The sequence below is a fragment of the Equus caballus genome, chromosome 12 (genome assembly GCF_041296265.1).
Source record: "Equus caballus isolate H_3958 breed thoroughbred chromosome 12, TB-T2T, whole genome shotgun sequence".
Lineage (NCBI taxonomy): Eukaryota > Metazoa > Chordata > Mammalia > Perissodactyla > Equidae > Equus > Equus caballus.
Genome location: NC_091695.1, coordinates 49,954,170 through 49,970,692, shown reverse-complemented (window position 1 = coordinate 49,970,692; position 16,523 = coordinate 49,954,170). Strand labels below are relative to the sequence as shown.

Below are 16,523 nucleotides of genomic sequence, written 5' to 3'. Positions count from 1 at the left end.
GGGGTGAGGGGACGGTCCGGGCGTGAGGGGACGGTCCGGGGGTGAGTGGACTGCTCAGGGGTGAGGGGACGGCTCGGGGGTGAGGGTGAGGGTCCGGGCGTGAGGGGACGGCTCGAGGGTGAGGGGACGGCTCGGGGGTGAGGGGACGGTCCGGGGGTGAGGGGACGGTCTGGGCGTGAGGGGACGGCTCGGGGGTGAGGGGACTGCTCGGGGGTGAGGGGACTGCTCGGGGGTGAGGTGACGGCTCGGGGGTGAGGGGACGGTCCGGGGGTGAGGGGACGGTCTGGGCGTGAGGGGACGGCTCGGGGGTGAGGGGACTGCTCGGGGGTGAGGGGACCGTCCGGGGGTGAGGGGACCGTCCGGGGGTGAGGGGACGGTCCGGGCGTGAGGGGACGGTCCGGGGGTGAGGGGACTGCTCGGGCGTGAGGGGACGGCTCGGGGGTGAGGGGACGGTCCGGGCGTGAGGGGACGGTCCGGGGGTGAGGGGACGGCTCGGGGGTGAGGGGACGGTCCGGGGGTGAGGGGACGGTCCGGGCGTGAGGGGACAGAGAAGGTCAGGTTCCAGGCGGGGCAGGCGGGGCCTACGCGCGGTGGGCGGGGCCGCCGAGCATCGGGGACTACGTTACCCAGCAGGCGGCGCGCGGATGCGTCACTTCCTGCGGCGCTCGCGGCGCGCGTGTGGGAGTGCGCGAGCGAGTGTTTACTTCCGGCGCCGCCGCCGCGGGCTGAGGGCCGAGCGTGTCGGGCGGCGGGCGCGGCGGGACCCGCGCAGCCATGGACTGGCTCATGGGGTGAGTCGGGCGGCCGGCGGGCGGGCCGCAGACGCGGGGGGTCCCCGGGGCGCGCCGCGGGCAGCACCGGTCAAGGGCACGGGGCCGGGCGGAGCGGGCTGGGCCGGCGAGGGGCGTCTTCACGGGGACGGAGACGGGAGCGGGGCGCCGGTCGGAGCTCTTCGGAGCGGGGCCGGGGTCGGGGAGCGGGGCGCCGGTCGGAGCGCGGGGACGGAGCTCCTCGGAGCGGGGCCGGGGCCGAGGGACCGGGCAGGAGCAGCCTGGAGCGGGGCGAGGGCGTGGGAGCCGCATGGGAGTGGGGACCCGGGCCGGGGCGGGGAGCGGGGCGCCGGTCGGAGCTCCTCGGCGCGGGGCCGGGGCCGGGGAGCCGGGCGGGAGCGGCTCGGAAAGGGGCGAGGGCGCGGGAGCCGCATGGGCACGGGGCACCGGGCGCCGGGCGCGGGGCGGCGCCCGCCTGGGCAGGACCGGCGCTCGCGCTGAGCTCCGCGCCCCGGTTCCGGCGGCCGCACCTCGCGGCTGGGTGTCGGGTGGCTGGGCGGTCTGACGGGGTGCGGCTCGCGCCGGCCGCTGCCGGGAGCTTGCTCCTGGAGGAAATAACTTTAACGCCGGCGCCGGACAGCTCCCCCCAAACGAGGGAGGAGAAGCCAAGCAAGTCGACTTTCCTAAAGCGCCCGCCGGGCTGGGGCGAGGAGGCGAGCGGGCAGGTTGGCGGGGTGGGGCGGCGGCCGTGGGCGAGGCCAGACGTCGCCGCGACCGCGCTGCCGCGGGCCGGCAGGCCGGAGGGTGGAGTCGGAAGGAAGCTCGGAACGGGGGCAGCGGGCTGGGCTTGCTCTCCCGTTTGCTTTTGTGTTTAGCTTGCTGGAAGTTAGAGGAACGAGCAGAAAGTCACGCTGTCTTCAAAAAGTTTTTCAAGCTAAAGTGATCTTTTCTTTAACGTTTTTCTTTTTGAGAAACAAGAAGGGCAGGACCTTTTCACGGGGTAGCGTGGTCCTTCTACATTCGTGCCTGGCCCAGATCTTAGCAGTACCCCTCCCGGGTCAGGGTGGCTCTTCCAGGGCTCGGGTGGGAGAGGGGAGCGGGTGCTCTTGGCTTCTGGCTGGCAGGAGGGCTTATGTAGACGCTGCAGTCCTGGAGGGAGGTGAGAGGTCTGAGCGGTGGCTTCTTTCATTGTCTGTCCGGCTGTCTTGGGTGTAGGGCAGAGTGGAGGGTGCTGTCCGGGTACCCAAGGAGGTGAGTTAGAGCCGTCCTTGACTGCAGGTTGGGTGGAGTCTGGTGAAGGGGAGGACCAGGGAGACAGCAGCGCGAGGGATGAACCAAGAGCCCAAGAGAGGTGCCAGGTGTGGCTGGGGAAGGCCCGGAGCCAGAGTGCGGGGGTCGGGGCGTCTGTGGGTCATGCAGGGGATCAGCCGCGGAGCGGGACAGCTGGTCTGGCTCCTTGGAGAGACGGCACTGCCCTCCCAGCCTTGCTGCTTGTTGGCTGTGTGACTTCAGGTGGTCTGCTCTTTCAGAGCCGTCTGTGGAAGGGGAATTGGAGTGCCTGCAGCGCGGAGAGATGCAGGAGGATAAGCTGGGGGGTAGAGGTGGCGCTGGGAATGCTGGCTACTCTTGGCCTGGAGAGATGTTTGTGGGAGGCCTTTGTAACCCACGGGCCGGGAGTTTAGGGCCAACAGCTGTGTTTGCTTTGTGTCGAGTTGTAGACACTTGCTTTCTGCCTTTATGGGGAGGGACCACGTTGGAGGCAACCTAGCCCCCAGTGAGTCTGTTTCAGAGCAGTAGACTGTTGACTGGGTGAGTTGAGTTCGCAGGCTTTGTGTCAGGAGGACCAGCCTGTCGGCTGAGCTGCTGAGGAAGCAGCTGATTGTGTTGTGTCTGTGTGTGATTATTACATGGGGGCCCATGAGAAGCAGGCACTGCCTGGAAACTGACCAGCAGTCTGACTTTTAAACTGATGGAGGTCTGTGTTTTCTGGACTTCCCTGTCATCATTGGAATACCCAGAAATTAACCATAGTTAGGGTTAAGGGGGCTGGTTCTCAAGGCCCTTGTCAGGACTTTGGTAACCAGGCAGTCATCTGGGTGAGGTCAGTGAAGCACTGTCTCGTGGGCCCCTGCTGGGGAAGCTGGTCCAGGTGCTGCAGGAGGACAGCTCTGCAAGGGACAAGGCTCGGAGCTGCTGCTTCCCTGGGCCCTAGCAGGAAGGGGCATTCGCTGCTGCCTGGCTGTCAAGTAGGCAATTGCGAAAGGGCACTGAGATCTCAGAAGAGGGATTGGGATGGAGTTTGGCCATCTTTGTACCTGTGTTTTTAGATTTAGTGGATTGCGTATTAGACGTTGTCAATCATGAATTCCTTAACAATTCTTTAGCTGTGAACCACCTCCCCTGTTAAAAAAAAAAGTGATATAATTTCAGTAGTCAAGTACTGGTTTTCTTCAAGAGATTGTTTTCAAGGTGGTGTCTTAGGATGCCAGCGCCGGGAGGGCCCAGGTGCCCTCTGTCCCTCACATGTTTACTGAGCATCTGCTGTAAGATTTCAAGACGCTGAGGCCTAGACTTACGACTGCTGAGTGAGCGAGCAGCAGAGACCTGGGACGCGTCCTGGCCCCTGATGTGGAGATCCAGCCATCGGGGTGTGAAGGAGCTCGCTCCTGCGGACATCTTTTGCGTGCTCAGTGCTGGGGTTTTAGTTGGCCGGTAATCTTTTAACCGTTTCAGGCTGGAAGAATTGAGGAAATGTGTTATTTTTACTATTTCTTGATATTTTTGTTAGTTCATACAGTTCAGTGTCAACCAGGTAGTTTGGAATACGGTTCTCTTCTAATGTTTTAAGTGTTTTTTGTTCTTTTTTAAAGAAAGAGTTTCCTTGCATTAATTCACCTTAGGTGACAGGGCGTGGACTCAGCTGTAGGAGCAAAGAGTGCTCCCTCCTTCCTTTGGAGCCTGCCACAACGAGAAGAATGGTGTACCGTGTGCGGACAGAGCCCCGTCTTCCCTGTCTCTGAAAGGCCTTGCTGAGCAAGCGGCAGCCTTACCTTCAGCTCCCCCAGCCGCGTCTGAGGAAAGGGAGGTCCGGCAGGAAGCCTGCTTGGGGAAGCCAGAAGGAACGCAGCGTGTCCCGACTTGCTGCTGGGGTTTGCTGGGACTTACTTGGAGGAGAATTTTGAGAGGTGTCACTGGCACCCATCTGTCTTACTGTGCACTTCCTCTGCTTGGCCTTGAGCTGCCGTTAAAGTAGGTGTGTAGTAATTTTTTCTTTCTTTTTGCAAAGAGTCATTTCTAATGTGAAAAGGGCCCCCACTTCTTGTGTAGTCCACTCCTGTTGTCCTTGGCGCTTTCCATTGTGGCCAGTGGATGACAGGGTCCCACCCTTGCCACTGTGAAGGAAGTGAGCCCAGAAGAGCGGCCGCGTGAGCGACATCAGATTCCACGTGGTCTGGGACCGTGAGGAGCCACACTGCACAGGGCTCGGTTGTTTAGGGAGGACTTTTGTCCTGTCCGTAACTGGCAGTGTTAGGTGTTTGTGAGAGAATGATAAAAGTGCAGCTTAAATTTTCCCCGCGGCAAGGCACAATCCAGGAGCTTTGGAGAATCTGGGAATGCACTTCTGCCTGGTGGGAGCAAACTGGCCCTCCTGCTGGGCCTGGGTGGGGCCCCCCCAGGTGGAATTTGCAGGGACATGCCCACCCTCCAGCCTGGGCCCGCAGCCGGGATGGGGGCAGACACACACCAGCAGGCCCCCTTTCTGGGGCTGCGTGCTGCCTGGATGTGGGCGTCCTCCTGTTCCCCACGCAGCAAATGAGGTCGGTGAGGGGTAGTTTAGAGCTTTCTGGCTCTGGCGCAGGGCAATAAACGTCCAGTGTTGGCGACTTACTGCGGAGTGCGTGGCCATTGGTGCTCGTGGTCGGCTGACAGGTGTCTGCTCAGCGGCTGCAGCGCCTTCTGGCCTGTCTGGCTCTGCCTGCAGGAGTCTTGTGCTCAGGCGAAGGAGATAAAATCCTGTGGCCATGTGTCTGCAGGGGTCTGAATGGGTGTGATGACTGTTTTTCTTCCTCTTTGTGCTCGCGGGAAGATGTTGCTGGTGGCCGACAATCGAATCTGGTTGTGGGGGACCCAGACTGAACTTGCTTGAGTCTCTAGAGTTTTTTTAAACAGCCTTACTGAGGTATAATTTACATACCATAAAGTTTACTTGTTTTAAGTGTACAGTTAAGTAGTTTTAGTAAGTTGCAGAGTTGTGTGATCATCACTACAGTTTAACTTGAGAAGGTCGCCATCACCCGCAAAAGAAACGTTGTGTCCATCAGCAGTCACTCCCTGTTTCCACCCCCGCCCCGGGCAACCGCTGGTTTACCTTGTCTCTAGATTTGCCTATTCTGGGCCCTTCGTAGAAATGGGATCACGACATGGGGTCTGTTGTGACTAGTTAGCTTGGTGTTGTAAAAGTTCATCCTGGTGTTGCGTGTGTCAGCCCTCCGTCCTTTTCATCGCCAAGTGATCCTCCCTTGTGTGGAGATGTGTGTGGTCTGCTTCTCTGTTGATGTCTGCGTAGTTCCTGCTTTTTGCCAACTGTGAGTGGTGCTGCCGTGACCCAGCCTATTCTGACAGCGAGCTGGACCACTTCTTTAGCCGAGGACGCCTACAGGTCCTGACTGCGTTTGCCGTCGGTCATGGGCCAGGCCCTGAGCTGGGGATCAGAGCTTCCAAGATGGAGAAGACACAGCTTCTGCTCGCTCACGCTGGTGAAGGAGGGCGGTGGACACGGCGGTGGGAGCATGGAGGAGTCACCGAGGTAGAACTGGGTCGGGGAGGCCAGGCCGGAAGGGTGTCTTGGAGCAGGGGGGTGCTCAGTTGGGTCGTATAGGAGGGTGTGTAGGAATTCTCCAAGTGTAAAGGAGGAAAGATTGTGGTCCAGGAAGAAGGAATGGCATGTGCAAAGGCACAGAGGCCTGAGTGGAAAAACTGTCCTCCACCAGGGACCCCTGGCAGCTGTGGTTGCAAGAACACAGGAGGACCCTCCCGTGGCAATCGTTTGGGCCTGGTGTGCTGCCATGTTTGACCTGGCTGGTGTTGCATTCCCAGCCACCTCACGGAGCCCTCACATGGAGCCCTTTGTGGAACGAACACCTCCGCTGGGCCACTCCTGGCAACACATCGTTTCTCACTTGTCCTCCCGCACTCAGTGTCTCCTGGGAACCCTTGGCAAAGTGTCCTCGAAGCTGTGCTGCTGACGGGAGACTGGTAGGACGGGGACTCCCTCGCGGTGCCACATAACAGCTCTGCTAGGGAGTGGGCAGGGGGCTGGCGGTAGGCAGGGCTGCCTTTCCTGCTGCAGGTGCTCTGAGACGAGCTGCAGCCTGGAGTGCTCGCCCTCTGCTGCGGGCCTCAGTGCTGGTGTTCTCACCACTGAGCGTCGCTGCCTGATGCTTGCCCACCGAGGCCTCTTCCCCAGGATGCTGGGGGGCTTGCTGCCAGGTCTTGTTGGCACAAGCTAGTCTTGGCTTGGGAGGGGTTCCCTTGGTACAACAAGGCTGTTGTCAGCTCCAGAACCTCCTCTGGGAGGGAGCCATGGTCTTTCCCATGGCCTCTGCCGTGGTTTGGGAAGGTGGATATAGGAGGCCACCTTGGTGGGGACTCCATGTCGATGTCCTGTTTCTCCAGCATTTCCTATGTTGTCCTTGCAGTGGTCCTGGAAACTTAGGCAGGCCAAACCCCATGTCCCTGGTTTTGTCGTGAATGTGCTTGTGTGGCACGTGAGGGAGGCTGAGCCCAGGTGTGGATATGCTGGACCAGGCACCCTCTGGACTTTTGTTGGGTCGTGCATCAGCCCTGGGAGCTAGTCTGGGAGGTGGCCTCGGTCCCCGATGGGGACTTCTGTGTGCCGTTCCTCCTGCCCACGTCAGCCCTGTCCGGAAGAGGAGGTGGCGTGTGCTGTTCCTGCCTGACTTGGCAGGAGTGCCTCCCATTCTTTGTCTTCGCAGTGTTTGTTTTTCTTTCTGCACAGGATTTCTCCTGGATGGAGCACACCCATTGGAGTTCAGTGCTGCTCCCTAGGACAGTGCCTGGGAACGTGGAAGCAGGAACAGTTGAAACTGGAGGATAAAATGTGGAAGCTTAGAGAGAAAAGGAGGAGTTGGTGGCCGGGAAGTCTAGGCCACGTGTGATCCGTGCTACTGTTTTCACTGGAACCGTGTGGCTTTGGGCTGTGGCCATGTGCATGTTGTCACCTCCTGGTTTCCTTCTCTTTGAGGAAGGTTTCCTTTGCTCGCACGAGGGAGCCGATAGGCACAGTTGTCTGGGGTGGAGTGTTTGTTCTGTCCTTGCCTGCAGTCGTGTGTACATCCCAGGAATAACATAGGATGTAGTTACTGCCTGTTACACCTTTTCATTTGCTTGTTTGGACCGTTGCTGCTGTCTTGGGTAGTGGTGGCGATTTGTGGTCAGTGTTGGTTAAGTGTTTTCGTGTGGATGAAGGCAGGGAGCTCCCACAGAGGTATGCAGTTTCTGCCCCGAAAAGGCAGGCTGAAGTTGGAAAGCAGAGAGGCGCACCATCTTCCCCTCAGGGTCGATAGAATCCCCTCCCACTGTCGTGCCAGGCTGGCCCTGGGCCAGCAGCCTGTGCTCCCCGAGGAGCAGCACCTCTGGAGCCTCTTTGTTTCGGTGTTTGGCCTTCATCGCCCGTACCCACTGAGCCCCTACTCTGCTGGGACTGGGCTCCAGAGTGTGGAAAATGCCGGGTGGCCCTGTGGGAGCCAGATGGGCGTGCCTGGGAGTGACCTCTGGGGTGTAAGATGAACTTGGGTGCAGCTTGTCTGTGTCAGCCCTGGGCCTGGGTCCTCTGCTGTGGGGGAGCTGCTCTGGGGTCTCCCTCCCAGCATGCCTTGAATTCCCATGCTGTCACGTGTTCTTCTGGTGTCACGTGCAATAAGGCACTTTGTCATAAATGGTGCTGTGAAGTGTAGAGTGTGAGCCAGAGGCTCTCTGACCTCTGATGTGTGCTGCATACTGTCTGCAGACACTATTCTGAGCACTCAGGAGGCAGCTGTGAACAAAGATGGGGGCCCTTTGCCTGGGGCAGCTGCCGTGCTAAAGGTGGACGGGAAGTAAGGAGTAGGGGTGTGGCAGGTGGAAGCGATGCCGGTGGAAGCGATGCAGGTGGGAGCGGGAGAGCCATTTTAGTAGGGGTCTCTGGAAGGCTCTTTGAGAAGATGCCATTGAGCTAAAACCTAGAGAAGTGAGAGAACTTGCCACGTGGATGTAAGGGGGGTTGACTAGTTGCATCCTAGAAGGAAGTGTGTCCTCTGCCCCCCATATCACCAATGACTTGTGAATTTTTTATTCTTCCAATATTTTACAATCTGTTATGGTCTTGATTATTTTGGGTGTGTGGGTTGTGGGAGCTCGTTTAAGTTGGCTCTTGTGTCAACTGAGTAGAGAAAGAGAGGGAGCAAAACCTAAAAGAGAGCAGGAACAAACGAACCTCACAAGTGTACTGATAACCACAGAGAGAAAAGCACTGTTCTGACCAGCACCTCAAACAGCTGTGACTGCGTGCTGTGTGTGCAAGCGCACATGCGTGTGCAGGCATAGGGAGACTCTAAGGACAGGTTGACTTCTCGGGAGGGTTGTGGTGAAAGTAGTATTGGTGTCGTGACTTGAGAACTAATTTATGAGTATTGTACATTAAAACAAACAAGTATGTCAGTGTCAGCAACAGCCAAGGTTTCGATGTTAAAGAGATACAATGTAAAATAAAACCCTGAGGTTAAATTGGAAATACTACTGTGAACTAATAGTTTTATGTGTATAACTCCTAGCTCTGTCTCTGGACACTTGTATATGCACAGCCCTGCTGGGAGGGGACTCTGTGGCTTCTGCTGCGTGTGGTATGCTTGAATGGTCTGCGCAGCTTGCCCAACCTCCCCGAGACGCGCCCTTTTGAGTGCAAGCCCCAGTGGTGGCCTGATGGGGCCGCGCCATCGCCCGAATGGTCGCCCTGTCAGTCCTGGCAGTAGCGCGGTTGGCTGGGCCAGTTTGCAGGTGTGTGTTCCGCATTGTCCTGGGGGCTTGCGGGCTTGGCCCCACTGGGTCAGATAGACACAGCTCTCTTCGCGGGCTGTCTTAGCAGTTCCTGACCTGGGCTTGGGGAGGCGTCTGTGGCTGTGAAATCATCCACAGATCTCAGTGGCTCCATTGGAGGACCAGGTTGATGGGTGGGGCCTCACGCGGATGGCTGAATTGGCCCCTCGTTTTCCCCATGTGGTCTCTCTCCACATGACTCTTCACAGTCTAGAGCAGGGTTCTCAAGGTTTTTGGTCTCAAGACTCTTTTACATTCTTAAAAATTAATGAGTTTGTATATGGCGTACCCATCAATATTTACCATTTTAGAAATTAAAATCGAGCTCCTGGACTACACTGGGGGGACCGTGGCTCTGGGGCTCTCCCTGTGGCCTCCCTAGCAGGAGAACCTTCACACCAGGCAGGCCACAGTGGAAGTTGCCAGAAGACGAGAGTGTCATTTCTGCCACTGTTGGTCAGACAGGTCACAGAGCCGCCCAGATTCGGGGGTGGGACTGGGGTGATAGGGGACAGACTCTGCCTCTCTCTGGAGGGTCTCATGTGTGGGGAAAGGGAGGGTTGCTGGTAGCCCCATTTGCAGATAGACAGACAAGTGTGGGAACACTGGGTCAGTTGTTACCGAGAGTCCAAGTGTCCATGACAACTCGGGGCCTTTTGTCTGAGTGGCAGGTCAGGTAGTCAAGGTCAAGAGCACAGGTAAACCTATTGTTCTGCACAGACGGTGTTTAAGAGGGTGGGGCATATGGGCCAGATGGTTTGGGGTTGCATCCTGACTCTACAGCTTCGTGAGGCAACCTGCTTCACTTCCCTGAGCCTCAGCATCCTTGTCTGAGAAGCGCACTGAGTTCTTGTGGGATTTTGTGAGATGTCTGCAGGCGGGAGGCTGTTGTGGAGAGGGCCCTCCGTCCCCTCAGGCTGGTCGAGAACTCCTTTCTCTGCCTATAATTCCCTCTTGAAAATGCCTGGGGGAAGTCGTCCTTCTCCTGCCTTCTCCCCCACGCCCCACGTCATGTGTTGGCTGAGCGGCTGCGTGCATGCAGAGTGCCTGCAATAGCAGGAGGGGCAGGTGGTCAGGCAAGGCCTGGAGTACAAGGTGCTCTGCACAGCCCTGGCCCCCTTCCCTCTCACTGAGAACCTCAGCTGTGCTGCAGCCCTGAGCTCATCCAGGCTGTCGTCCTGCCTGTCACCTCACTTTGTCACTGTCACCTCTGCCAGGCTCTTGGAGTGCTGCTGTCGAGAGGGGTTAGCCATTGTGACCTGATCCCTCATGAGAGCCTGGTCTGACGACTCGTCACCACGTAGGAGTGGCTGCTCTCGGCCCTGTGGCGTTGGTGCTTCTCCACAACGTGGTTGGAGGGTGTTTGGTGCTTGGACCACAGCCTGGGGGTTCTATGGCTGGTCTGGCTTTTCAGGGTGACTGCTGGGCAGAGGGCAAGAGGTCAGGGGCTTGGCACTCTCTGGAGGCTGCCTGATCCCATTCCCATGTACACAGTGTCTTCCATCTGTGACCTGCCCGTTCCTGGTCTCGTGGGGCCTAAGCTGGTAGGACATCATGGGGCACGGTTGCCCTCCCCTGCCAGAAGCCCCCCCAAAGCTGAGACTGACCCCAGGGTAGTACTGGCACACCCCATTTGCTCTCCTGCGTGCACCTTTGTGCCGTGGGAGCTGCCAGGCCACCCCTCGTGTCGTCTCCCACATCTGTCCACCCATAGCACCAGGTATCGAAGGCATGACTGCCTTTGTAATCGAAGATGTGGAGTGCTGTGGCCCTACTCTCTGTGGTCTGTTGCCTTCTTTCTTGAGAGTCCGTTCCTGGTACCCGCAGGGGAGTCCCAGAGCAGCTGTGTGGAGGCCGGGCCGGTGCTGGCCTGGCCTCTACCTGAGAGTGGCTTTTTGTTAGCATTGTCATTTTCTCCTAGTGTTTTAAAGGAATGTCCTCCTCCCTCTGGGCGCCTGCCTTGTTCATCTCTCCCTCTCATGAGTTAGGGCAGCCCTCTTTTCCTGGCCCTCCTTCCTCTAACCTTTTTGGTGGAGTATTTTTCCCACAGCAGGGCTCTGATGTGCCTTCTCCTGCTTGAAACGGTGATTGGCTGTTACCTCCCTGCGATGTGGCAGCCCGGAGGTCCAGGCCCTCTGCACACAGATGCACCTTCTCTCTCGGTTCTCATCATGCTTCTCCTTGGGGGACTCCGAGGTGGCTGTCCCATGCCAGGCTCCTGCTCCCAAGTCCCCCTCCCCCAGGAGGCCCTCCTTGGTCACCCCAGGGCCAAGGTCCTGCCTGGCTTCGCCTCCCTTCCCTCAGGGTTTGCCCCTGCATGCTGCTTGTTTCTCCCTGCTGCCTTTCTGTTCCCCTCTGTCTGTTCTTCCCCTCCCTGTCCTGGCTTGCTGCGGGAATCCGGCATGTGATGAGCAGTGCCAGGGTGAGGTGGAAAGGTCTCTGAGCAGAGGCCATGCCTAGTGCCCTTGCCTGCCTGCGGGCGGCCTCTGAAAGGGGACACTTGGCTTTAGAATGAGGCCATGAGCCTGCATGGAGGTGTCTGATCCCAAGTAAGGGGTGCCTGAGGGCACGGTCTCCACAGCTTGGCCCTCCTGCTGGCCGAGCAGTCCACCCAAGCCTGGCTTCGGGATGCACACATGTGCTCTTCACCCTGGGCTTACTCATTTTGGCAGCTTCTCAAGGGAGCAGCGAGGGGTGTTACCATCTGATGTTGGGCTTGTCTTTGATCCTGGCTGACCACTTCTACTGGCCACTTTGCTGTCAGTGCCATAAGCATGGGGCCTGAAGGCTGAGTGGTTTGGGGGCACCTCCTTGCTCGTTCTCCAGCCCCACCCCCCACCAACCATGAGGGCAGTGTGGAAGGACCCAGCGTACTGTAGGCGATTGGTGAAAAGGCAGCAATTTCACAGTGGTGGTTCCAGAAAGGGCTGCCACCTTCTCCCCAGGCAGGCCTTTGCGGAGGCCGTGGAGACGCTGGCCTGTGGCTGCAGTGGGTTGGCCGGTGCCTCAGCCTGATGCTTTGGTTGTTACCAAGCAGGTGGTTTGGCGAGAACCAGGGACACTCTGTGGTGGAGGCTTAGCTCCCTCATGGCTCGTCCACAGGACTTAGAACCAGTGGCCAGCTCAGTCCTCTTGCGGGTCCCCCTCTGATCCACACTTGGGGCCCATCTGTGCGGTCCAGCTCACCAAGTGGGCTCTGGCTTCTGGATGTGACTGTGGCCCCTCCGGCTTGTCCCCTGGGTTCCTCGGGAGCTGGAGGTAGTGGAGAGGAGTGCAGAGGATGACCCCTCCAGAAGGCTGAGGAAGGTGGGGATTTTCACCAGTTCCAGCTACTCATTAACTTGGAGCTTGTAAAACAAACACGCCTCCAGGGGCGGCTGTATTTATTCCAAGGCTGCTCTCTACTGGGGGGCTGTCTGCTCCTTAACTGTCAGCCTGAGGTCCTGGGACAGCTTGGGGCGGGGGGGCCTCTTCCTGCAGGGACGGCCAGGGGCCTGATTTACTCCTCAGCAAATGTGATGCGAGTGCCAGGTCTCCCCGAGGGCATGCAGCCTAGTGCCCATCCGCCTTGGGGGCGAAAACAAGAGCAAGCCTGCCATGGTGGGGAGAGCACCTTCCCTGCCACTCTGGCTCTGGCTCTGCTGTGGGGCTGGAGGCAGAGCTCCATGTTGGGTGTAAGCATGCTCGGTTCTTGATTCTCAAACATGTGTGGCATGTGCCTAGCTGAGTGTGGCCCGTCATGTTCCCAGTTCTTCTTTGTGGGACACCGCCTCACCATGGCTTCACAGCAGTGCTGGTCCTGAAGCCAGGATCTGAACTGGCGATCCGTGGGCTGCTGAAGCAGAGCGCGCAAACCTAACCGCTCTGCCCCCCAGCCGGCCCCTGTGTTACTCTTTTATGAGAACATCTCTGCCTTGTTGACAGTGGTGAATCATCTGCCTGGTCTTTTCTACTGAGTGATTCAGCTTTCTTATGACTGGCTCGAGTCTGTATATTTTGAGGGTATTAATCCAAATATTAAGGTTTCAGAGCTTATTCTTAAATAGACAGGTAAGAACAAAGACAGAAACTGTGGGAGATGCTAGAACCCAAGGAGGTGGCTATCTCCACGGCCTCCCTCCTGGGCTTACTGTGTTTCCTGTGGGCACTCATTCCACAGCGAAGCAGAGAGCAGGTATGGCTGGACCAGGCAACCCAGAGGAGTCAAGGGCCATCTGTATTCCAGGAGACCAGAGTGGTAGCAGTGGGCAGCAAGTGCAGTGGGGTGTGCCCATGTGTGTGGACGTGTGCCTGTGTCCAGGCCGAGAGAGCTCCGGGACCTATTGGGCGGCTCAGGCGCAGTGTGGGGAGGGCCAGAAGAACTGCCCAGAGCTTGATGCTTTTCCTTCCTGGGTGCTATGTGAGGGCTGATCCTCTCTTTGTTCCTTGTTTTCTTCACAGTCTTCACCATCACCACCTAACCTCCACATACACACGTGTGCACATACACACACGAATTGTTGGAACTGTGAGTGCCATTGAGTTCGTTCTCTTGTGAGAAATTTAGCTCCCCTTGGCATTGTGAACTGTTTGGGAGCCCCCACGTGCCTGGTGCCCTGTTGGGTCTGTGTCTGGTCACTGGGGCTGTGGAGACTGTTGAGATGGCAGTGGACACGGGGCCACGTGAAGAGCCTGGAGCAGTTTCTCAAAGTGTCAAGGAACACTTACTTGTCTTCTGAGATGCCCGGATGAATTTAGGCAGCCAGATGAGGGTCCTCATGGGAGCTCAGGGCCCTGAGCAGTCCCGAATCAGAGAACTGTGGTTAACTGCTGCCCAGCGGCTCACACTCTCTGTCCTCTGCCCCCCTGGCGTCCCCGTGGAGCATTGACCCTCACCACCCTCTTCCCAGTCTAGCTGCCCCTGTGTTCTCTCTCGCTGTTGGAGGTGACAAATGAACAAAAAAGGCCCAAAAGCTGTCCAAGGCCGTGGGTCGTCCATAGGCTGTTCTGCCGTGTGATCACTCCTTCCCCATTGCTGAGGGGTGCAGAGGTGACCCCTTCCCAAAGCCTGGCATCCTCTCGGTGGTCCTCTGGAAGTGCCCTTACTTCCTGCGATGGACTGTGGGGTGTTGCCACGCTCACTGACTTTCCTTCCTTGTCCTGGACAGACAATGTGCTGGCCAAGGGCTAGAGGGACTTGAGAGGGTGCACAGGGCCCAAGGCTGCTGAGTTTTCCTGAGGATCACTCATGGGGGGGGTGTGTGTGTGTGCGCGCGCGCACACACAGTTGAGGACCTCCGCTTCAACAGGAGAGCAGGGCAAGTGCCTCTGTCTCCTGGGGCAGCTCTCTCTCCCTCTGTGAGAGGAGCGTGTTCTGCTGGACTGACTTTCCTGTGCCCTGCTCCCCATGATAAATTGTGTTACGCATGCTTCCCTTTTGCAGTGGGCTTCATCTTCTCTCCCCAGATGCGCAGGTAGCTGCTGCTGTACGTGGTGTGGTCAGGGGCAGGGAGCGGGCCCTTAGACTGGAAGAAGGTGGGTGCCAGGGCCCCCTGAGCCTGCTATGCGCAGCTGGCCCCAGTGAAGGCTGGGAGGCATCTGCCCAGCAGGCACTGGTCCTGAGAGGGGGCGCTGGCAAAGAGGCCTGGGCGCCCAGTCAGCATGCATTCTGCAGGTCAGGCAATTTGGAGTCTTGACTGCTCCCTGAGCCTCAGCACAGATTGGGGGAGGGCACTCACAACCCCTGCCCTGCAGAGTGGTTCTGGCTGGGACGTGGTTTCTAGAAGGTGCCTGGTGTTACTGCAGTCAGGTTTGCGGGTTCCAGGGGGACTGATGTGCGTTAGCCCCAGAGAGTATGAGAGGTGCCAAGTGCATGGGGAGTGTGTCCTGTGGTTCGTGCTTGGAGTCATGCAGGCTGTCCTTGCTGCCTCCCTGCCTGGCCTGCTGCCTGCCTCCTGGAAGCAGGGCATCTGGATGAGCTCCATGGCGCCACTTACAGAGGGAACTTGTTTCCAACTTGTGCTTTGGTTCTTGGGATGCTGTTTGCAAAGTGCTTCTCAACCTGACGTCTGCTCCTGCACTGTTGGAGTGGAGACCTGGAGGCTTCTATGGAGATGATTGCTGTCGGTAGGGGCTTAGAAACTCTTCATAAGGAAAATCTTTGTTCTCAAGTACATTCTATTGTTCCTGCTGAGAAGGCCTCCCACCTTTTTGGCTGAATAAGTGCTGGGCTCAGCGGAGTTCTGGTGAGAGTTCTGGCATTTATAATTCATGTAAAAGTAAATATGTCGTCTTGTTGTGACCTTGTTGGCTTTAGTGTCCTTCCTCCAAGGCCAAGTGGAGCAGCTGTTTCTTTATGAGAGTGGTCATCAGTGCCACAGTGCTTCACTCTGGCTTTCTTCACAGGAATGATCCGTAGGAGAGGCAGCCACGGTGTTTGGGGGAAGCTGTGCTTCCTCTTGGGGTGCTTTGCACTCTGTACTGTTTTTCCCATTTATTGTCTCCTTCTCAAGGGACTCTTGGTTTTAAGGAGGAGCATTTGTGGTTTGCTGTCCCCTGAGGTCTGAACTGTCACCAGGAACGCGGCAGGGCCCTTGGTCTACCGACGGATGTTCACTCTCCTGAGATGGCTCTGTGCAAGGGTGCAGACTGCTGCCGTGATGGTGGAGCTGGTGCCCTTGAGGGCCTTGGTGGAGCTCCTGCCCCGCTCACGCAAGGGGCCAGGGCCCTGAGCTGGATTCCCGCCCTGGGCCACGTCATGACCAAGGAGCCAACGGTATACCATGGGAAAGGAAAGGACAGTCTCTTCAGTGAATGGTGTTGGGAAAACTGGACCACTATCTTACACCATACACAAAAATCAACTCAAAGTGGATTAAAGACTTGAATATAAGACCTGAAATCCTATTACTCCTAGAAGAAAATATAGGCAGTAAGTGCCTTGACATCGGTCTTGCAGTTTTTTGGATATAACACCAAAAATACAGGCAACAAGAGCAAAAATAAGTGAGACTGCCTCAAACAAAAAAGCTTCTCTACAGTTAGGGAAACCATCAGCAAAATGAAAAGGCAATCTATGGAATGGGACAAAATATTTGCACCCCATATATTTGATAAAGGATTAATATCCAAAATACAGGAGGAACTAAAATGAGCAAAGACCTGAATAGACATTTTTCCAAAGAAGACATACAGATGGCCAACAGGTATGTGAAAATCTGCTAAACATCACTAATCATCAGGGAAATGCAAATGAAAACCACAATGAGATATCACCTCACACCTATCAGAATGACTGTCATCAAAAAGACAAGAGATAACAAGTGTTGGCGAGGACGTGGAGAAAAGGAAACCCTGTGCACTGTTGGTAGGAGTGTAAACTGGTGCGGCCACTGTGGAAAACAATGTGGAAGCTCTTCAAGAAATTAAAAATAGAACTACCATATGATGCAGCAAACCCACTTCTGCATATGTATACAAATGAAATCATTATCTTGAAGAGATATCTGTACCCTGTGTTCCTTACAACATCATTCACAGCAGCCAGCATATGGAAACAACCTGAGTGTCCATCAACAGATGAGTGGATAAAGAAGATGTGGTCTATATATGCAATGAAATATTATTCAGCCTTTAAAAAGAAAGAAATCCTGTCATTAGTGACGACGTGGATGGACCTTG

The 16,523-nt window shown here is 57.0% G+C and overlaps 1 protein-coding gene across 6 annotated transcripts in view; it reads left to right on the top strand.

The window, feature by feature from the left end:
* The first annotated feature begins 644 nt into the window (after positions 1-644).
* Positions 645-16,523, top strand: part of MOB2 (MOB kinase activator 2) — a 63,892-nt gene continuing 48,013 nt past the window's right edge. The window contains exons 1-3 of one of the 6 annotated variants that reach the window (XM_070230363.1): positions 735-791; positions 3,671-5,577; positions 5,762-6,026. Coding sequence is in view for 1 of the 6 variants with exons in the window: in XM_023654825.2 (XP_023510593.1) it covers positions 775-791 (17 nt within the window). In the remaining 5 variants the exon portion in view is untranslated. Of the gene's footprint in view, positions 792-1,324; positions 1,496-1,576; positions 1,771-3,670; positions 5,578-5,761; positions 6,027-16,523 lie in introns of those variants that run through there. The other 5 variants (XM_070230360.1, XM_070230361.1, XM_070230362.1 and 2 more) reach the window with 5 other exon arrangements.